General features: G+C 38.9%; 1 protein-coding gene across 1 annotated transcript in view; it reads right to left on the minus strand.

Moving 5' to 3' along the window:
* Positions 1–1,178: 1,178 nt before the first annotated feature.
* The window catches only part of SPCS1 (signal peptidase complex subunit 1), a 29,919-nt gene continuing 7,385 nt past the window's right edge, over positions 1,179–23,712 (minus strand). The window contains exons 2-4 of the mRNA XM_075575002.1: positions 17,037–17,096; positions 3,830–3,916; positions 1,179–1,473 (exon numbers count right to left, since the gene is read on the minus strand). Of these exons, the coding sequence (XP_075431117.1) occupies positions 1,357–1,473; positions 3,830–3,916; positions 17,037–17,096 (264 nt within the window). The 3' untranslated portion in view covers positions 1,179–1,356. The remainder of the gene's footprint in view (positions 1,474–3,829; positions 3,917–17,036; positions 17,097–23,712) is intronic.

Consider the following 23,712-nt stretch of genomic DNA (forward strand, 5'->3'; position numbering starts at 1 on the left):
GTAAGAAGCAGGTTTACCAAGCTTCATATATTTTACCCCAACTCATTTATTATGCTTTTTATTGCAAATAACCACATGCCATGATTCACCAAGCTCCGATATATATGGTTTACCATACTGCAATCCCACGTTTACGGCTATTAAATGGCATTCAACGCTGGAATACAGTGCAATAATCCCGATCAGCACTTGGTGAATCACACTCGTAAACACTTCGATAAATTGTCAATTCTTAACCCTAATCTACCATAGATTTTTTTTTCTTTTAGGAAAAATTTCAATTTGTACGCATAATTTACCATATATCCATGTGATGTTTAGCTCAAAGTGGACTGTGGGAGTTGGATTGCACCCTTACATTAGAACAAATCTAGGCTCACATGCCACAGGGAAAAAAAAAGTTTGACAATAAGCGTGGGAGAACAATATGACCACGGTCGCCCGCAACGCTCCAAAAGCGAGCGGTTACGTCACTGGGAAATGACAAGTCAGAGATTTTAAAAATATTTTTCTGCGAAAATACAATTTAATTCCTTTGCAACCGGTAGTGTCCAATGCTTTGGGTAGCGCAGTTCAAATTGACTCAATTTAAAAACAAAAGCATCAGAGATTTATGTAACAGATTGGTGGCTCCTCAAGCTAAAAACAGCAATCCTCCCGTGTATTTCCCCCTCCCCCAGACACCCGTGGTGGGAAGTGGTTAATGCGTTCACTCATTTCCTTGGTACTATGCCAATGACTGTATTATAAATAGGGGCCATTTTGTTGAGCAGACACATTTGTATATACATTTGTCATGTTGAGAGATATCTATCCATCCATCTATCCATCTCAACATGATCCAGTCATTTATCTTTGGAGAATCTCAAATGTTCAACAAGTCACCATCTTTGTACCATTTTCTTTTTAGCTACCTGATGGAGCAGAAAAGCTTGAAATTAATACAAAATATATTGTTTTAATTAAATTTACACTTCCAGCATGAACATTTCAGTTCTAAATCCACATGTACACTAAATTTAATTTGTTCTCAGGTAGACAGAACACTGATCAGACTGGTGCAAGCCAGTCCCATTAATTAATATTGTGCATGTCTCTTTGCTGCTTTTACCTTTTATTTTTAATAAAAACAAAAAAATAAATACGCAAGGCAGGAGAAAAAAAAAAAACGTAGACAGTACGTCTCAATCATTTTATTTAACATTTACAGGCAAAGCCTGTAATATTACATGTATTAGCACAACTTTCTGCTTAGCAGAAAACCACCAAGAGAAATTGCTGTGTCAAGTCCATTTTCCACCGGGGCTCCACTGACTCGGAAATAATGCTGCACTGTTGCATCCTACGTCTGTAGTATTATTTATGCTTTTTGGATTTCTTATCCAATTGTTTCTTTTCGTCTGTACCAGAGTCCTGGGCCGGCAGCCATTTCAGTGGGTTCCGACGGTACATTGGCCATGGAGGAAGAGTTAACTGTTGGGAAAGAAACAAAAAGCAGATGTGGCTGGTATCAGTATCTTCATTTCTATTTCTAAAAGTAGGAAACAGAAGCTCCTGTTTACTAGCACTCAAACCCTAGTGATGTATGTGATATGATAAGCAAGTTAAAAACATTACTAAAAGTTATGTAAAATAATGAACAAAAACAAAGCGTCCCAATCAGTACACGAAACGTACGTCGGTGCGTGACGCCGTTTTAGGTAGTCGCATCCGTTGACTAGCTAGTCGAGCTAAGACATCAGTTCCTGGTGCGGAGTCTTTTACTCCGTGTTACCAACTGTTACTACTGGCATCTATCAGTATCCAATACAGTTGTACCATAAGACCTCTCTGTAGATGCACTTTGTCCCGTCGCTGGTTACAGGGACTGAATTTAAATCGCGGCCCTTACCTGAACAGTGATTGCTAATAGAGTCAGTTTGTTGACTATCAGGGACCACAACCCTAGCGACATTCATTGCTCCCCCGGTTCCAAGGGGACTTACAGTAGAGTGTTGGCTGTCCTGGTTAACACTTGGACCAGATAGGCTACTCAGAGCGGGTCATATGTATACAGAGAGCAGTTGTCAGAAGTCTCTGTTTAAACCGACGTACACAGACAGTACATGGACTTCCATACTAAAAGCACAGGCTGTACATTGACTACCATACTAAAAGCACACTTCTGTGCACCAATCACAGAATACACGCAGATATCTTTAGTGCTCTGCAAACAGGTCATCCAGAGCTAGATATGACTACATATAGCAGCTACCCTAATGGTATGCTGTAACTATTAGACCATCTAATCAACACTGCACTGTACCTTGGGCACATGCTGTTACTTTGTGTCTTTTCAAGAATATACTGCTACTATTGACTACTCTAGGCAGCTCTACTGTTTGCAGCTAAGTTTGAGTAAAATTAGGTGTATTCCATTGTCGACTAACTACCCCCATCAGGTACTGACCTCACACAACTAGCCACTCGCTATTCATTGATCCATGTTACATTAAGTGGCTTGTCTCACAGAAATACATAAGAGACCTTAGGTGTGTGTATTCATCACAATGATGATCATATAAATGATCCTTATTGATCACACTGTTTATTTTTGGACCACTTTCGTCCATGTTGGTTTTAGTACCCATTATATACAAATACTGCAGTACCCGGGTTTAGTCACAGCGAGTTCTCCAACTGTGACTGTTCCTTTACTGTCCTCAGCACTGCGATGTGAACTCATTGTTCTTCTATAGGCATTCTTAGCACCTAGGCCTATTCCATCAATTTAGGCTATATCCAGTATAAAACATACAGAACACAGTATACTGACACCCAGTCATAGCTCATCATAAGTGACTATTTCCCAAGGGAATTATTACCTATAGATGGTACGGGTAGGACAACAACGGTTCATGACCCTTTTTGGATCCTTTGAGCTACTTGATTAACAACTTATCTTGTAGCTAGGAAGTATCTACATTGGCATACAAACAGTATTTGTGTATTACATGGAAATTTGTTTGTTTTTGTCCATTATTATTTTACATTACTAATAAAATTACGTTTGAACTCATCATATCACATACATCCCTAGGGTTTGAGTGCTAGACAATAGGAGCTTCTGTTTCTTGCACCTGCAAGTTTTATGCGATTGACCGACCCGCTCCTAGACTGCAGCTACCGCTCCCTCCCCCTCCCTTATATTTTATTTTTAATAGTAGAAATGATCACAGGTATTTAATACCCGAGGACTCGCTTGTATAGGTTCAACATCCCCCCCCCCCCCCTCCTAGGTTCTACAGCTGTTAATACTGCATTTGATACAATGTAATGGAAATTAACAATTTTTACACAGTATTAACTGTTCATCATTTCAAATAGAAACGTATAAAAAGTTAATGGTAAAAGGTTCAATAGTGGAATTGGCAAATGCGCTATACTCGTCTGTCTCTGCAACTTCACCATACTTACCACTTAAGATTGTAAGCTCTTCGGGGCAGGGACTCCTTTTCCTATTGTTACTTTTATGTCTAAAGCACTTATTCCCATTGTGTGTTATATTTTCACGTGTATTACTGCGGTGACGCGTTATCTACCTGGATGGCGCTATATAAAGTTTTTAAGCAAAGTCTCTACAAAGTATGAGAAGAGTTGCTAGAAGTTTACATTCAACAATAAGGGGAATTTTAGAACCGAAATGGAAACTGCTCCGTCCTTCAAATATCACATTATTTTCTATGCTTCCAAGTCTAAAAATAATAGCCACAAAAAAAAGGATAGGAATAACATAGATTAAATTATTTAGCTGAAGAACATCTAATACACCTAATAATAAATATCTTACCAAGCAAGACACGGCAAATCCAGCGATAACTATATACACAGTCCAGCCAAACTGCTCGATCAGATAACCGTAAATAAAACCAACGATCTGCAAGAAACAATAGTCAGTCAAAAAGGCAAGTAACTGCAACATCCCTAAATATCTCTGGCTGGCTACATCCATCATCAGCTAAAAAAATACATCAAAGCATTTACCAACTTGCCATAAAAGCCAAGGCCCCCAAACGGGCAGATTTCATGAAATGATGATATTTAGTGATAATTAAGTCCAGGTTCATTAAAGACAACTTGCTTATGTTTGTATTTACCTAAAAACCTGTTCTTTTGGAAGTCCAAAGATTAAGCCAGAGTCATTAGGCAGAGAAATTACTGTTTTAGTGGATAGAGCTATTAAAATTCATTTAAAGCCGATACCTTGCATGGCAATTTTAAGATCTAGTTCAACTTGGTTAATAAATATAAATTAAAATCCCAAAAAAAAAAAAATTGTTGGAAAAAAATATTTAAACATTTACTAAAACTTGAAACAAGGATTAGGATTTCGGCTGCATCCCCGCTAGCGCTGAGCAGGCGGCATTTGCCGCGGTTACATAATAAATTATATAGATATATGCAAGTCCCCGCTCACCGGCGCTTATGTAAACAAAAAAATAATCTATCTTTCCAGTGCGCTCAATGCCCCTCCCCCACCTCCCCCCCTCCGCACGCCCATAAATGACAGGACACCCGGCGCTCATGCTTGGAGCGCTCTCCAAGCATGAGTGCGCTCAGCGCCAGCGGGAACTCCGCCTTAGTAGCAACTTCACAGGGGAGTCCCATCTAAAACCAAAGTGAGCCAAGGGCATTGGAGTTTGTAAAAATATATTTAAAGCGGTGTGTAAATTTTGAATGTTTTGCTCAAATTAGATCCTTTGTTATAATCTTAAATAAGGCTGCGGTCCCAGTCACTGCCACAGCGCACGGCGTGCAAGCACCGCCCCTCAATGGGGAAGGGCCCAGTACGCACCTTCAAGCTGAAAGTGCAGGCGCGCCATACTGCAAGATTTTTTAAACGCAATGAAATAGAGTTTAAACCTTGCGATGGAGGTGTGGCCAAGCCCCCACCGGCGGTTCACCCAATGAGGGCGAACCTGACGCGTGGCGTGATGGCCTCGCCCCCGCAAATCCCCGACCACGCCCCCTCCCGTCGCAAGCTCACTCTCTCCCCTCAGACCGCGGTTAGCGCTGTGCACGCGCCGCCCCCCCCCCCCCGCCGGGCGCGCATGTCACAGACATGACTGGGACCGCAGCCTAAGCAATCCAAGTGGCACTTCAAAAATATGTTCCCATATATGCAGCCTTTTATTACCTTTATTGAAAAAGAATTACCTAAACTGTCGATCAATTAGTTCACCTGTGATCAGCAAATACCCCGCTTCCCAGGATTCACTAAATGGCTGCCTTTCAGTTTCAATGAATCATTCACTCAGTGTAACTCGAAAAAACCGGGCGCTCCCTGATGTAGTTCTAGAACAGGGGAAATGTGTCAATGGATGTTACAACCTTATAAATAAAGGTTCCCTCTGGTTCGTCTTCGTGTCCTATGGCTCTGACCCCAATAGGATCCTTATCCAGGATCCTTGTTTGTACAGGGATATAGAGAAAAAAAGGGGGAGCACAGGTTGAAGACTTTGGGATATATATGGTATCTTATTAGATATTTGTGGTTGTGCTTGAAAAGGTATATAAAATCACTTACACGGCCTTGTGTAAATGCTCTCACAGCAAGGTTTACTTTTCTTTGTGTTCCCTTGGTTGATTTCCTTCTTCTTTTCAGGGCTTGGTTTTCCTCATAGATTTCTTCAACAGTCTTCGGCTTGCAGTGAGGATGTCTCCCTCGGAGTGAACAGATTGAAAGACAGTTGTTTAGAGGGATACAGCCAGTATTTAAATAATCCAAAACTTTTTACTCCAAACAAATATAAATATATATAAAGGCAGTAAATACTGCCAGTACTCACACGGGCAAGTGTGAGTACAATCCTAGGGGAAGGTATCTTTATATCCGAAATGATCTTCACAAGTGGTAATCTATAGGTGTGATTTGGGTCCTGTGTGTAATAATAGATGTAAATCAAATGTTACTCACACGGCCTTGTGTGAGTAGGTACACAACAAGGTATCTTTAACTTGAATGTTTTCTTTTATTCAGGTTCTTGATCTTCTTCCTGGTCTTCTTCTATGGTGTTCAACTCCCAGTTTAGGAAATCCCCCTCGGTGTGAACAAATTTGAGAACAAATGTTAGTAGGAAAATATCAACATAATTCTGTGGTGACCCGCTAGCGAACCCAAGAAGATATAAAAAAGCAGATATACAAAAGCAGATATATAAAAGCAGCAAATGCTGCAAGCACTCACACGGGCAAGTGTGAGTGCAATCCTAGGGGAAGGTATCTTTTTTTCTTTTTCTCTCTGCAGGTGTGTTTACACCTGCTGCCTTATCAGGGTAATGGTGATCTAATATATAGGGATCTATAGAATTAAAAATACAAATAATACTCACACGGCCTTGTGTGAGTAAATGCACATCATGGTGTCTTTAAATCCTTTGCAGTACTATTAAGGTAAAATTCCAAGTGGATAAGTGTATAAAGATGATCCCTCCTTGGTGTGAATATAAAATGGAGCAATGTCACGATACTAATGGGCTACAATGAATTTTATTTCCAAAAGCTCTAAAAACAACACATGTATAAAAACAATAGAAAAAATGCATAAAAAGAATTGCATAAAAAGAAATGCATGAAAAGAGAAAGCAGCCCGTCAGTAGGAAATTGCTCGTGGATCTCGTGGAGCTCAGCTAACTTGCTCCGCGTCCGGATATAGTGCTGCCCCCTCTCTGATCCACTCCTTGACGGTGGCTGTGCTGGATTAAAATTGCTTAATGATGAGAGCAACGCGTTTCGACCCTTTCTGGTCTTCCTCAGGCTCCGTAGTTTGGGGTTAAGGTTCGTGGCTAGTATATATGTAGATGACAGCCAATCCCCATTCTACTTTAAGCAATGTCTTCTGTATTCAATTAAAACTAATGAGTGCTGTGTGATGCACTCCATTTTCTGCTTCGGTGTGACGCAGTGAGTAAATAATTAAATAAATGAATAAACACATATTGGTGAAAAATCGGAACTTCATACTATACATACAAATAAACACATGATTTAAAAGATATATACTTAATACATTCCTAGTGACGTGATCTATATAAAGTGAGGAATGGTGTGTGATGTGGCCAATAAATGTGTGTATCTTGTGAAAATGTCTATAAGCTTCTTAAATGTTGATTAAGGTTTATGTGACTTGGGAAAAAATTCCTTGAGTGATAAATGTGCATGAGATTTTTATGTGGTGATTTTTGTGAATGATTGAATAAACAAATGTTTTTACAATGTGATTAATAAACATGGATATATAACAGTGTGCTTTTGTGTCTGTTTTCCTTATTATTTTGATTATAAGGTGTTAGGGGAGGTTAAGTGAATAAATATGTGCTTATTTGCAAATTCATATTCAATATTTAATAAACATTCATGAGTGAATGATGAAAATGTGTTTTCACATATAGTAGATGTAGATAATACATATAAATATTGTAGCCTCTTAGTACCATAGAGTTTGCGCTTTTTAAACAAATTTCTTAAAAAGATAACCTAAGAAAATATAAATTTATTCATATATACACTTCAGTATTTCACTGAGTTCGTGCTAAACAGTAACCTTGAAGCATAAGATGTTGTGCTGCACTCAGTGTTGCAGTTTTTGATGCTATATGAAATCTTACAAACAGATTGTATCATGAAATATGGTCATGAACTGATTTGTTACTCATATTTTAGAGGGTGATATCATATAGATTTTTCATACAAATGTGGTGACCTCATTTTATTTTTTGATATAATGTACAATTTTAAACAAATATGTTAAAAACGTTTCCAATGCATAATTTAAAAAAGTAGCCTATTGTACTTATATATAATGCAGTCGTGCTATAAACAGTCGTGCTATAAGCTAGAGTACCCAGTATAATATAAAAATACCTGTAATGGTTTTTTAGACTACTACGTGTAGCTTTAAGCATATATTGTGTCATGTCCTTTCACATTGTGATAGTGCATATACTTAAATCATACAGTTATACCGTATAGTTTCAATTTATATATAAAAAAATAGAATAAAAATGGAAGGTATTGGTTTGGTGTCATAGATGAGTGATATCTGCAAAGAAGATCAGAAATGACAATAGTGAATTTCACATGTGTGGTACAAATGGGGGGGGGGGGGAGAAAACAATTTTGAAAAGATCTGGGGAAGGGGAATATAGGATAATGGTGTATGATGAGAGGCGGAGAATACTGGAACTTAAATAAACGACCCCAGGTCTATATCTATATTCAGACCTTTTGGGGTCAATGTTTTAAGTTTATAAATCCAGTATGTTTCTCTTTGGCAGAGTTTCCTTAGTCTGTCTCCGCCTCTCCAATGGATGTCAACCTTTTCTATTCCCTTGAATGTTAGGCCTTCAGGGTTTCCCTCATGATGTAAACTAAAGTGTCTGGAGACGCTGTGTGTTAACACCTGCTTACGGATGTTGCCCATGTGTTCCAAGATGCGCACCCTCAGAGGCCTGGAGGTGCGTCCTACATATTGGAGGCCACATGGGCAAGCAAGCAGGTAAACAACATGATCTGTTCGGCAACTGATTGCTTGTTTAATTTTGAATTCTTCTTTTGTTATGTGTGAATTAAAAGCTGCCTTGTCCCCTTTCATTACATGTTTACAGGCCTTACAACTGATGCAATTAAAAAAACCTATCGGTGGGGGTAACCAGTTTTGACTGTTTTCTTTTACTTCTTTCCGGAAGGTACTTGGTGCTAATTGTGCTTTAATGCAAGGGGCCTTTCTAAAAATCACTTTTGGGTTTGTCGGGATGTGTCCCTTTAAAATTGGGTCCATTTGGACAACATGCCAGTGTTTCTGTACTATCTGTTTAACTTTAGCAGCGTCCGAGCTGTAGGTTGTAATGAAAGCTGTAGAAAAGGTGGTATCAGTTTTTTTGATAGTTGGTTTTAGCAGAGTCTCCCTTGGGATCAGACTAATCTGGTCAACTGCTTCATTTAACAACTGTGGTTCATAACCTCTTTGCAGAAAGCTATTTTGTAATGTGTTTGCCTGTTCTTTAAAAACCTCTATATCAGAGCAATTCCTCTTAATCCTCCTAAATTGGCCATTGGGGATATTGCTGAGCCATCTTGGGTGATGGCAACTTGATGTTAGTAGGAAGTTGTTTGCATCTGTTTTTTTAAAATATGTTTTAGTCTTAATTTCGCTGTTCTCCACATAAATGGTGAGGTCTAAAAAGTTGATAGTGTTAAAACTGTATTCTGAAGTGAATTCCAAATTCACTGTGTTGTCGTTTATATATTTAATGAACTCTTTTAGGTCTTCTTCACTCCCTTTCCATATGAACAAGACGTCATCTATGTAGCGATGCCATGAGACCAAGTCTGCACTGAATGGGTGGGTGGACCAAATGGTCTTATCCTCCCAGTCTGCCATGAAGATATTCGCAAAGCTGGGTGCAAACTTGGTCCCCATCGCAGTGCCACACAGCTGGAGAAATATATCGTCATTGAACCAAAATACATTGTGTTTTAAGATAAAATTAATGCTATCCAGTATGAAGGTTCGTTGTTCATCCCTGATGGCAGTGTCTTTTGAGATGATATTTTCAATCGCCCTGATGCCATCTGAGTGGTGGATGCACGTGTATAAAGATTTAACGTCACATGTTGCTAACATAAAGCCATTCTGCCATTCTATCTCCCCCAAAATGTTCAGGACTTGCATTGTATCTTTAAGGTATGATCTCCCTTTAATAGCATACTTCTGCAGGAAGATATCTAGGTATTCGGATAGATTCTGTGTAAGGGAGCCGATACCCGATATGATCGGTCTACCTGGGGGTGCCTCTAAACATTTGTGTATCTTTGGTAAAAAATAAAAAATGGGTAAGATAGGTTTATCTCTATGGATATACCCCCATTCTTTCTTGGTCAATATCCCAATTGTTTTCCCCCTGTTGAGTATTTCGTCTAATTCTCGCTTGTGGTTTGGGGTTGGGTCTCTGTTTAGTTTTTGATATGTTTTTTCATCCCCCAAAATTCGTCCTGCTTCATGCAAATAGTAATCGGTGTCCATCACTACCACTCCCCCACCCTTGTCGGCTGGCTTGATAGTGATGGATCTGTCCTCTGTTAACATTTTAAGCGCTTCTTTTTCTTCCTTACTGAGGTTGTTCCTAGGGTGTTTTTTTTGCTCTGTTAATTCCTCTAGGTCTTTAGAAATGAGTTGATGGAAAACCTCTAAATAGTGTCCCTTGCTGTTACTTGGGTTAAAGTTTGATTTCTCTCTCAACTCTGAATGTACGAAATTAGTCTCTGGGTTTTCTGTTGGTGATGTGTTTTGGCGTGCCCCTATTACTTCCCTACTCTGGGCATCTTTATTGAGAAAGAATCTTTTCATGGTTAGTTGTCTAAGGAATTTATTAGCGTCTAAGAATGTGGTGAAACCGCTTGCTTTGGTAGTGGGCGCAAAATTCAGGCCTCTAGCTATTACACCAAGTTGGTTCTTCGTTAGTACTTTTTTACTGATGTTAAAAACACCCTTTACCCTTTACCCCTAAACGAGGTAAAGGGTGTTTTTAACATCAGTAAAAAAGTACTAACGAAGAACCAACTTGGTGTAATAGCTAGAGGCCTGAATTTTGCGCCCACTACCAAAGCAAGCGGTTTCACCACATTCTTAGACGCTAATAAATTCCTTAGACAACTAACCATGAAAAGATTCTTTCTCAATAAAGATGCCCAGAGTAGGGAAGTAATAGGGGCACGCCAAAACACATCACCAACAGAAAACCCAGAGACTAATTTCGTACATTCAGAGTTGAGAGAGAAATCAAACTTTAACCCAAGTAACAGCAAGGGACACTATTTAGAGGTTTTCCATCAACTCATTTCTAAAGACCTAGAGGAATTAACAGAGCAAAAAAAACACCCTAGGAACAACCTCAGTAAGGAAGAAAAAGAAGCGCTTAAAATGTTAACAGAGGACAGATCCATCACTATCAAGCCAGCCGACAAGGGTGGGGGAGTGGTAGTGATGGACACCGATTACTATTTGCATGAAGCAGGACGAATTTTGGGGGATGAAAAAACATATCAAAAACTAAACAGAGACCCAACCCCAAACCACAAGCGAGAATTAGACGAAATACTCAACAGGGGGAAAACAATTGGGATATTGACCAAGAAAGAATGGGGGTATATCCATAGAGATAAACCTATCTTACCCATTTTTTATTTTTTACCAAAGATACACAAATGTTTAGAGGCACCCCCAGGTAGACCGATCATATCGGGTATCGGCTCCCTTACACAGAATCTATCCGAATACCTAGATATCTTCCTGCAGAAGTATGCTATTAAAGGGAGATCATACCTTAAAGATACAATGCAAGTCCTGAACATTTTGGGGGAGATAGAATGGCAGAATGGCTTTATGTTAGCAACATGTGACGTTAAATCTTTATACACGTGCATCCACCACTCAGATGGCATCAGGGCGATTGAAAATATCATCTCAAAAGACACTGCCATCAGGGATGAACAACGAACCTTCATACTGGATAGCATTAATTTTATCTTAAAACACAATGTATTTTGGTTCAATGACGATATATTTCTCCAGCTGTGTGGCACTGCGATGGGGACCAAGTTTGCACCCAGCTTTGCGAATATCTTCATGGCAGACTGGGAGGATAAGACCATTTGGTCCACCCACCCATTCAGTGCAGACTTGGTCTCATGGCATCGCTACATAGATGACGTCTTGTTCATATGGAAAGGGAGTGAAGAAGACCTAAAAGAGTTCATTAAATATATAAACGACAACACAGTGAATTTGGAATTCACTTCAGAATACAGTTTTAACACTATCAACTTTTTAGACCTCACCATTTATGTGGAGAACAGCGAAATTAAGACTAAAACATATTTTAAAAAAACAGATGCAAACAACTTCCTACTAACATCAAGTTGCCATCACCCAAGATGGCTCAGCAATATCCCCAATGGCCAATTTAGGAGGATTAAGAGGAATTGCTCTGATATAGAGGTTTTTAAAGAACAGGCAAACACATTACAAAATAGCTTTCTGCAAAGAGGTTATGAACCACAGTTGTTAAATGAAGCAGTTGACCAGATTAGTCTGATCCCAAGGGAGACTCTGCTAAAACCAACTATCAAAAAAACTGATACCACCTTTTCTACAGCTTTCATTACAACCTACAGCTCGGACGCTGCTAAAGTTAAACAGATAGTACAGAAACACTGGCATGTTGTCCAAATGGACCCAATTTTAAAGGGACACATCCCGACAAACCCAAAAGTGATTTTTAGAAAGGCCCCTTGCATTAAAGCACAATTAGCACCAAGTACCTTCCGGAAAGAAGTAAAAGAAAACAGTCAAAACTGGTTACCCCCACCGATAGGTTTTTTTAATTGCATCAGTTGTAAGGCCTGTAAACATGTAATGAAAGGGGACAAGGCAGCTTTTAATTCACACATAACAAAAGAAGAATTCAAAATTAAACAAGCAATCAGTTGCCGAACAGATCATGTTGTTTACCTGCTTGCTTGCCCATGTGGCCTCCAATATGTAGGACGCACCTCCAGGCCTCTGAGGGTGCGCATCTTGGAACACATGGGCAACATCCGTAAGCAGGTGTTAACACACAGCGTCTCCAGACACTTTAGTTTACATCATGAGGGAAACCCTGAAGGCCTAACATTCAAGGGAATAGAAAAGGTTGACATCCATTGGAGAGGCGGAGACAGACTAAGGAAACTCTGCCAAAGAGAAACATACTGGATTTATAAACTTAAAACATTGACCCCAAAAGGTCTGAATATAGATATAGACCTGGGGTCGTTTATTTAAGTTCCAGTATTCTCCGCCTCTCATCATACACCATTATCCTATATTCCCCTTCCCCAGATCTTTTCAAAATTGTTTTCTCCCCCCCCCCCCATTTGTACCACACATGTGAAATTCACTATTGTCATTTCTGATCTTCTTTGCAGATATCACTCATCTATGACACCAAACCAATACCTTCCATTTTTATTCTATTTTTTTATATATAAATTGAAACTATACGGTATAACTGTATGATTTAAGTATATGCACTATCACAATGTGAAAGGACATGACACAATATATGCTTAAAGCTACACGTAGTAGTCTAAAAAACCATTACAGGTATTTTTATATTATACTGGGTACTCTAGCTTATAGCACGACTGTTTATAGCACGACTGCATTATATATAAGTACAATAGGCTACTTTTTTAAATTATGCATTGGAAACGTTTTTAACATATTTGTTTAAAATTGTACATTATATCAAAAAATAAAATGAGGTCACCACATTTGTATGAAAAATCTATATGATATCACCCTCTAAAATATGAGTAACAAATCAGTTCATGACCATATTTCATGATACAATCTGTTTGTAAGATTTCATATAGCATCAAAAACTGCAACACTGAGTGCAGCACAACATCTTATGCTTCAAGGTTACTGTTTAGCACGAACTCAGTGAAATACTGAAGTGTATATATGAATAAATTTATATTTTCTTAGGTTATCTTTTTAAGAAATTTGTTTAAAAAGCGCAAACTCTATGGTACTAAGAGGCTACAATATTTATATGTATTATCTACATCTACTATATGTGAAAACACATTTTCATCATTCACTCATGAATGTTTATTAAATATTGAATATGAATTTGCAAATAAGCACATATTTATTCACTTAACCTCCCCTAACACCTTATAATCAAAATAATAAGGAAAACAGACACAAAAGCACACTGTTATATATCCATGTTTATTAATCACATTGTAAAAACATTTGTTTATTCAATCATTCACAAAAATCACCACATAAAAATCTCATGCACATTTATCACTCAAGGAATTTTTTCCCAAGTCACATAAACCTTAATCAACATTTAAGAAGCTTATAGACATTTTCACAAGATACACACATTTATTGGCCACATCACACACCATTCCTCACTTTATATAGATCACGTCACTAGGAATGTATTAAGTATATATCTTTTAAATCATGTGTTTATTTGTATGTATAGTATGAAGTTCCGATTTTTCACCAATATGTGTTTATTCATTTATTTAATTATTTACTCACTGCGTCACACAGAAGCAGAAAATGGAGTGCATCACACAGCACTCATTAGTTTTAATTGAATACAGAAGACATTGCTTAAAGTAGAATGGGGATTGGCTGTCATCTACATATATACTAGCCACGAACCTTAACCCCAAACTACGGAGCCTGAGGAAGACCAGAAAGGGTCGAAACGCGTTGCTCTCATCATTAAGCAATTTTAATCCAGCACAGCCACCGTCAAGGAGTGGATCAGAGAGGGGGCAGCACTATATCCGGACGCGGAGCAAGTTAGCTGAGCTCCACGAGATCCACGAGCAATTTCCTACTGACGGGCTGCTTTCTCTTTTCATGCATTTCTTTTTATGCAATTCTTTTTATGCATTTTTTCTATTGTTTTTATACATGTGTTGTTTTTAGAGCTTTTGGAAATAAAATTCATTGTAGCCCATTAGTATCGTGACATTGCTCCATTTTATATTCACACCAAGGAGGGATCATCTTTATACACTTATCCACTTGGAATTTTACCTTAATAGTACTGCAAAGGATTTAAAGACACCATGATGTGCATTTACTCACACAAGGCCGTGTGAGTATTATTTGTATTTTTAATTCTATAGATCCCTATATATTAGATCACCATTACCCTGATAAGGCAGCAGGTGTAAACACACCTGCAGAGAGAAAAAGAAAAAAAGATACCTTCCCCTAGGATTGCACTCACACTTGCCCGTGTGAGTGCTTGCAGCATTTGCTGCTTTTATATATCTGCTTTTGTATATCTGCTTTTTTATATCTTCTTGGGTTCGCTAGCGGGTCACCACAGAATTATGTTGATATTTTCCTACTAACATTTGTTCTCAAATTTGTTCACACCGAGGGGGATTTCCTAAACTGGGAGTTGAACACCATAGAAGAAGACCAGGAAGAAGATCAAGAACCTGAATAAAAGAAAACATTCAAGTTAAAGATACCTTGTTGTGTACCTACTCACACAAGGCCGTGTGAGTAACATTTGATTTACATCTATTATTACACACAGGACCCAAATCACACCTATAGATTACCACTTGTGAAGATCATTTCGGATATAAAGATACCTTCCCCTAGGATTGTACTCACACTTGCCCGTGTGAGTACTGGCAGTATTTACTGCCTTTATATATATTTATATTTGTTTGGAGTAAAAAGTTTTGGATTATTTAAATACTGGCTGTATCCCTCTAAACAACTGTCTTTCAATCTGTTCACTCCGAGGGAGACATCCTCACTGCAAGCCGAAGACTGTTGAAGAAATCTATGAGGAAAACCAAGCCCTGAAAAGAAGAAGGAAATCAACCAAGGGAACACAAAGAAAAGTAAACCTTGCTGTGAGAGCATTTACACAAGGCCGTGTAAGTGATTTTATATACCTTTTCAAGCACAACCACAAATATCTAATAAGATACCATATATATCCCAAAGTCTTCAACCTGTGCTCCCCCTTTTTTTCTCTATAACTCAGTGTAACTCAGCAGCTACAATGTATTCTTATATTACCAAGGTAACATTATCTATTGTTGCAGTTCACAGCTCAAACTGCTTGTAATATTGGCAACAAATTGACCGGAAAGTGTTACAAACATCTTGCACTGCTGGGGAGGTGGGCTAAAGCCTGCTATAGAAATAAAAAGGATGCTCAGTATATTAAAAAAACAAAAAACAAACCACACACCACTCATTACAAATGGCATTAGGAGTTGAATTATAATAACAATAATAGAAAACGTGTAGGATATTGCTTGGATTGCCTCTTTATAACAGCAATACTAGATTCCCTTTTCTCCCCTTCTATTTAAAGCGTGACCTGGTACGTCCCATTCTTACCTAAGCTGCCAATCGTTTGGTGCTCTTGTAATAAATCTAAATGTCCTGATTGAAGCAGCCATTCTGTTGGCGCACAGTCCGCGCAGCTCCGCAGCTACAATGCGGTCTCGGACATTCGGCAGTGACCTAACCACTGTCGGTGCTCCCAAGTCGCTGCAGGAACTCTCCGCCATATTTAAATGTCCAAGTCGCCGCTCCTGTGAAGGCGTCCACTAGGCGGCACACTCAGCGCGCCTGCCGGACCCCCACAGCATATGATCGTTTTCTTGCGACTCGAGGGTCCAGCAGGTGCGCAGAGTATCCTGCTTAGCAGACGCCTTCACTTTAGGAGCGGCAGCTGGGACATTTAAAGATGGCAGCGGCGAAGAAATGTAAAGTGGCGACATGTCCAGCGGTGAGTTTTCCCCGACTATGACTTGCGATGCGGAGGAGCGCCAGTTGCAGCCAAACGTCCCATTCCACTACAATGTATGCTTATATTACTACGGTAACATTATCTATTATTACAGTTTGCAGCTCAAACTGCTGGGAATATTGGCAACAAATGACCCCAAACAAGTGTTACAAATATCTTGCACTGCTGGGGAGGTGTGCTAAAACCTGCTATAGAAATCAGAGGATGCTTAAAAAAATAAAAAACCCTAAACACACACACTTTTTTTTTTTTAAATGCAGTAAATATTTAATACTACAGAACTGATAAAAAAATTGGCATCTTTTGCTGCTTTAATATCTTTTGTGATCATATTTTTTTCCAACTCCACAAGTCACCCATATAGTTCCAAGTACAAAAGGAACCAATGTACGATCTTCCACACTGAACGGTTTGGCTAATGATGCAGAAACCGTTACATACATGTTCCTGTTATAAGACGACACAATAGGACAGTTTCACCTTAAATCTTTTTAAAGGAAGACAAATGTTTTGAAACAAGGAAGATTGATTTTTTTCCTTTTACCAATTGGCAATGTCCCATTAAACTGCCACAGTTACACAACTATTATGCATCACATACAAATTCAGTAGGAAAAGGTTTACACTTACTGCAGAAAAGAGAATTATTCCTTGAAATATCTGCTCTGCAAGCTTTTGACCCTTATAATCCTGGAAGACAAATATTTGTGAAAAGTTAACATTTAGTGTTATTTTCACTGCAGATCAACAAGTATGCATGCATGTTAACACTTTAATAGCTCAAATTGTGCCCTCTTCAGCACTGTAGGAGTTAGTGTACCAAGCAAAGGAATATACAAGGGGATTTTTTTATATTGTGAAAGTGTAAATATACAAAACCATGTCAAAGCACAACATCAAGTCCCATTCACTGCCACACCCTTTTTTTCCACCTTCATTTTTATTGACATTTTAGAGATAGGGGACACAAAATATAAAATAAAGGGGGTGGAGAACCAAACATATTACAGTACAATCACACATTCAACATACTAATAGTCTGTCTTGTTCATTTCCTTAGGCCCGGGCCATGGTTCCTTCGCCCGCGCAGACGCTGTGGGAAAGAGTGCTTTCCCTGGCCATGGTGCCGTGGGGGGCGTGCTCTGGGGGCGTGTTCTGGGGCGTCACGGAGCTGGTTCGCCCTCATTGGCAAACCGCTCACATGACCGGCTTGTCGCGCCAAGAAATCAGTTTCAACTGATTTTACGCTACGTGCACCCACTCCCACCCGCACGCCGCACGGACGCGAACACTGCCTTAAGGCAGCCTGCTCGGCACGGTCTGCGCACCGTGACCCCAGCCTTAGAACATTTTATTTTCCCAATATTAATATTATATAAAACACAGCAGGGGTGGGTAATAGAGGACTGTGGTGAGGAAGGGAAGGTAGATGTGGTAAACTGATAACCACATGTATAGTTTGATGCTGTTAAGGCCTACAAAGCCCCTCTATGCATCCCTTAACTCTGTTAAAAATAGATTGTTTTCTGGACACATTTTTTTCTTCTGCGGTTTTCTCTTAATTATAAGATCATTGCGGTTTTGTCAGATGCAGGTATAGTTTGCTTCTCTATCCAGGCCCAAAAGTTTTATTAAAATGGTCTGGTGTCATTAAACCACGCTGCAAGTCTCTCAAAGAACAGAACACGCCACACTTTGCCTATTAAGGTTTTTAATTTGGGGATGGGACCACGCGGCCACCATTACAAATCTAGTCACCTTTATAATATGGTTTATTAATTTGCTCTGCCAAAAGGTGCGATTATCTGTCTTTGTGTAGAAGTGCTGCCCAAGGGTACGGCGTTTGCCCAATGTGGTACATGGTCCCCACCGAACCACAGCCCAGAAACAAGTGGGGAATGTTTATTGTATTTATGCTCTAGAGGGCGTCAGATACCATGTATATTAGGAGATTATAGCCATTTTCTTTTATTCGAGTATTGATCGATATTTGGCGATATTATTCCAGATGTCTATCAAGCCTCGCAGCTGGAGAATGAGAATGGAAGGGTGAGATTCAGCCCCGGCTCGGTTTGAGCCACAAGTGTCTTTGTACTGTGAGGGTTTGCGTAGTAGTTGTCGATCTCTACCCATCTCATTGAAGAGAGCAGGGAGTGCCAAACAGCTAGTTGTGCCATCTGTGTAGCATAGTAATACATTTGGAGGCAGGGTACTGCCAGTCCACCTTCAGCCCTTGGCCAAAATCAGTATCCTCCCAGAAATTCTTGGGCGCTTGCCCTTCAAAATAAAGTTAAACATTTTTCTGGAGGCTTTATATCCTTGATTTTAATTGGTATTGGGAGGGTTCTGAATAAATCACTGCCACATCTTTAGTACAGTAGGCTTCTAAACTCCCATAAAAACCATAGAACCCTTTCAGGATTCTGCAGCCATATTATTGCAGTGATATGAAGTAAATCCTATTAAACTAGATGTGTGTACAAAATGTACAAAGACCCCCACCCCCCAGACAACTACCCTAACTAAATGCTCATTTGCATTGGACTTCCCAGAATCCTTTGGGTACAGCCTAACCACTTCATGACATTGATGTAAGTGAAGCAAGTTTGGGGACCTATGGGAGACACTCATGGATTTTCTAACGTTGCTTTAAATCTGTTCGGTAGAAGGTCAGTCACGTGTTCACCCGCCATAACTGGATTACGTTTCTTCGCAAAAGCGTCAATCATCTGAATAAAATGAGTTTGAGTCTTTGCTTTATGTTTAAAGTTACATATAGTTACATAGTAGAAACAAACATACAAAAAGATTCCCCCTTGAATGCACTCGGGTAGATCAGTGAGTAATGATACATTTAAAACCATTTTTTTATCCTACATTTATCATTACTCACTGATCTACCCGAGTGCATTCAAGGGGGAATCTTTTTGTATGCTTGTTTCCAGTATCCCTTGTCCCCTTTTGCACCGTTGTATGATCTTTTGTACTTAATCTACTTACCATATTTACCTTATTACCTTGCTGATGCGGGAGCCCTTCCCTCCTTTTCCCATCCCCCATCTCTTCCCTTCCCCTGGCTTTCAGTTACATAGTAGATAAGGTGGATGTTGGCACCCTAACTTAATCTTGTATTTGTAGTTAAAGTATATTGATCCAGAGTAATGGCAATGATATTTCTCCCTAGATCACATCCTACCCATGTTTACTTACTTTGGATATACCAAGTATGTCCAATTTTTAAAATTTTTTTTTAAGATATCTATTGTATCTGCCACCAGTGTCTATGGGTTATGAATTCCACATTAACTGCCCTTACTGTAAAGAGCCAGTTCCTTTGTTGCTGGTGAAATCTCCTTTCCTCCAACTTTAAGGGATGACCATGTGTCGTTTGTATTGCCCTTTGAATGAAGAGTTCTTTTGAAAGCTCCTTGTACTCTCCCCAAATATATTGGGATATAGTTAAATCCCCCCTTACACACCTCTTCTACTGTACACATTTAAACTAGCTATCCTCTCCTCATAAGTCAGATTTTCCATCCCATGTATTAATGTGGTGTCTTTTCTCTGCACTTTTTCTAGGTCCATAATGTATTTTTTATGGAGTGGTGCCCCAAACTGTATATTGAAGGTGTGGTCTTGCCAATGCTTTATAGAGGGGAATTATTATGTGTACTTCCCTCCCATCCATTACCCGTTTAATGCAAGATGAGATCTGGTTTGACTTTGTAGCTACTGCATCTTCACACAATTTGATAAATCTATTTGGCAGGGTCAGCTCAGAACTGGCCTGCCTCTTCCACCTGTAACTGTCACAGCTACCTACCTCTTCCTGGTCCTCACTCACAGCTACCTACCTCTTCCTGGTCCTCACTCACAGCTACCTACCTCTTCCTGGTCCTCACTCACAGCTACCTACCTCTTCCTGGTCCTCACTCACAGCTCCACCCTCTACACCACTAGTCCCAGCCAGGGGCTGCTTAGTGAGCACTAAACTCCTTTCAGGATTGTCAAAGTTGCAAGTTGCCTCTTCAGATCAGAGATCTGACTCTCTAAAGAGACCCCCTGCTCACACCTTACAGCAGTATGCTCCCTTGAAAAGCTGCTCCAAGTGCACAAACGTAGCAAAGTGTGCATTGGGTATCTATCTCTAAACAGCTTATTGTAGCACTATGGAGTATTAAGTGCTAACAATTTACTATATTTCAATATACCCAATTTCACAGCTTCCTGGTTTTAACTGCTCCTAGTTCTACTTACACATTTAGTTTGATTTCAAGTGCAGTTTGTTTTCAGTCACACAGACCAGCACTCACAAATTTATTTTTTATAACATTTTAGTATTAATTATTGAATTAAATGGTTTAAAGTTTGGTAATAATTGTCAAGCTAGAAGACAGAACTGTATAAATTGCATAATTACATTTTCTCAGATTCTGCTGCAGCCCAAATAGGTCATTACAAATATGTTCTGTAAATGCCGTTTTCCACAGGATTAAACTTGTATCTTTTCAAAACATATATATTTCTATGCAAAGCCTTGACAAAGTGTCTACGTTATTGTGTAGCATTTAAGGAAAATGCTGTTTGGATACACCACACTGAACTCTTGTACAGTACATGCAAGGGTGGTTTTTAAAATATCTGCAGTATTTAAATATTCGTCTAACTGCAATATCTGGATTTGTAATAACTGCATTTGGTTGAAATACAGCATGACAGAACAATGGTGACAAAGCAAAATACAGGTATTTGCACAACTGTTTTTTTTTTTTTAAATGAAACCCGTAGTGACTGTCTATTAGGGTTTTGAATCCGTATTCCAGAAAATCCCAACAGTTGTAATCTGCATTAGGGGTCTGTTACAGACCAGAGGTTATCCTGTGCGGAGCACCCACTGCTAATGTGGGACGAAATACGAAGCAGCTGACAGATACATTCTGGTCAACTAGCTCCGAACCCTCTGAATAGTTTGATCCTCTTGTTTTTAGCCATATTCAGGTGTTGCATGCCGCCTGTAAGCAAAGTGGCCCAGAAAAGCAGGACTAGGAATCCTAGAATGCCTACTTGTAAAGGCTAAAAACCAGGACTGGACCAAATCATACTGTAAATGTGGGGTTAACCAATATTCAGGCGTGTTATATCCAGGGTGTTTCAGTTCAATAAGATGCCAATAAATAGAAGAGTATGCGACTCTACAGAATGATAAAATGCACTTGTTAATGAAGGGTTGCTACATGCCAAATATTGTTCCTTCAGGCGATTTATAAATGTTGGACATCCTGGAATGATCCTCTCCTTGTACTAAATACACAACCATATGATGATCGTGTGAAGTCTTCTTACAATGCAATTAAATGTCAGGACTCGTCTACAGCTGTAACTGGCTAAATACTTTAAGATAAATATTTTATTTTCTATTAATTGCTTCATTCATACATTAAAGTTTGAAGGTCAAAATAGGTTGATTTGTTGAAGGTACTTGTCAATATTTCAACTTTAGGTATTTGTTTAAAATGTAATATTTATAAAGATTTTAGCCAACTAAGAAAAAAAAAAAAAAGTAATTGTGGTACCATATGCTACTGTTCATTTTACCAATTTAAAAACTGAGCATAAACAGGGATGCATCCGGTTTATAATACTAAGCCGTGTCAAATAAAACCAAACTAGTCTAATCAACTTTGTAATGTTGGGCAAAGCTCAACTGAAAGTTGTTAAGCGTTAAAAAAATAAATCTACAATAAATCAGACAAATAAAATATCAGACTTCTAATTACCCATATTGCAGTAGTCGAAGCCAGAGGTATGTGATTATAAGGTTATTTGCAGTGCGACCGGCCACGTCAGTCTTGTGACCAAGTATATAAAAAGGGGAAAAATTGCACTTAATACCATATGAAGAAACCACAATTATTAAAAACAACTTAATTTACAGCGACAAATTAAAATTCAGATTTGTTTAAAATATAGAACATGTTCTATGAACCGCTTCAGCTTACTCAGTAAAAGGAGAGTGGCACTGCAAGGAGCTTGGTGTCCCATTCATCTTAGTTATTGGGTATATGATAAGAGTAATAAGCATACAATTATTTACCACCTTCCAAGATTATCAATCGGAATCAAGTTCCCTCCTAGGATGGGACGGATCTAATGTCATAATACGCAAATTAATCTTAAAATAAAAAATAAAGAAAAGAGAAGTTCTGTGGGTCTGGGAATAAACGTAAACTGAGTAACAGCACGACTTAAGGTGCCAATGAAAATGGACATTGACCCAAAGTGATGCATTCTGAATACAGTGACAGATATACTGACAATTGTCACCCTGATAGGAGATGCTATTCTTATTAGAAATAGCCTTAATGCTTCATCAGTTCAAACAAAGAAATGGAGTCAGAGAGAAACCCCACAGTACACAGAGTTTAAACCCCACAGTACACAGAGTTTAAACCCCACAGTACACAGAGTTTAAACCTCACAGTACAGAGTTTAAACCCCACAGTACACAGAGTTTAAACCCCACTTAATGGGAAGACACAGTTGCAATACGCTTAGATCTTAGATAGTGAGGGGGGAGGCAAGGTGCTAGACAACATCGCAAACACAGTTACCTCCCTCAGATATATACTCTACTACTATATAGAGAGTTCATTCAGCAATTGAAAAAGTACCAATAAAAATCAGGTGGAGACAATGGGCATCTTTTTATATGCGTTAGGTTACCTACATTAGCGCCAATTAACCACATACGTCTCAGAGTCTTGTCATTGTTCTGTGAAAGTGTCTAGTGAGGGGGGAGACCCTATGTGCACTAAATAAAGTCAGTGCCCCTTATCGGCAAGCCTCCAACATGCAGTATTGCCAACATAACGCCGTCATCATGAGATTTAAATCACCATATTGTGTTACTCTGATCGCAGTGCATGCTTGTGCATCTCTGGGAAATTAAAGACTTGGGTGACGACAGTGGACTAGAATTGGGCATTATCCTGATATGTTTTTGTTCCATCTGTTTTACGATCATGAGAAGTCGATATGATGATTTTTAATTAATCGCAGGAGGAACAATTAGTGCCACACAAATCTCTGATAAACGTAAGGGTGTTGTACAAGTTTTAAAAATATATATTAAAAAAAAAACAAAAAAATGTAACACATTACCGTGTAATCCATGTTAAAACTAAACTTTACATTTTTAAAGATATCTTTTATGGGGAATTTTTTTTTGATATTAACCCATATATGTAATTTTCCTTTTAAAAATAGTTATCACTAAAAATGTCTTAATATTATGTGCAAAGTTTTG

This window comes from Ascaphus truei, chromosome 17 (assembly GCF_040206685.1).
Source record: "Ascaphus truei isolate aAscTru1 chromosome 17, aAscTru1.hap1, whole genome shotgun sequence".
Taxonomy (NCBI): domain Eukaryota; kingdom Metazoa; phylum Chordata; class Amphibia; order Anura; family Ascaphidae; genus Ascaphus; species Ascaphus truei.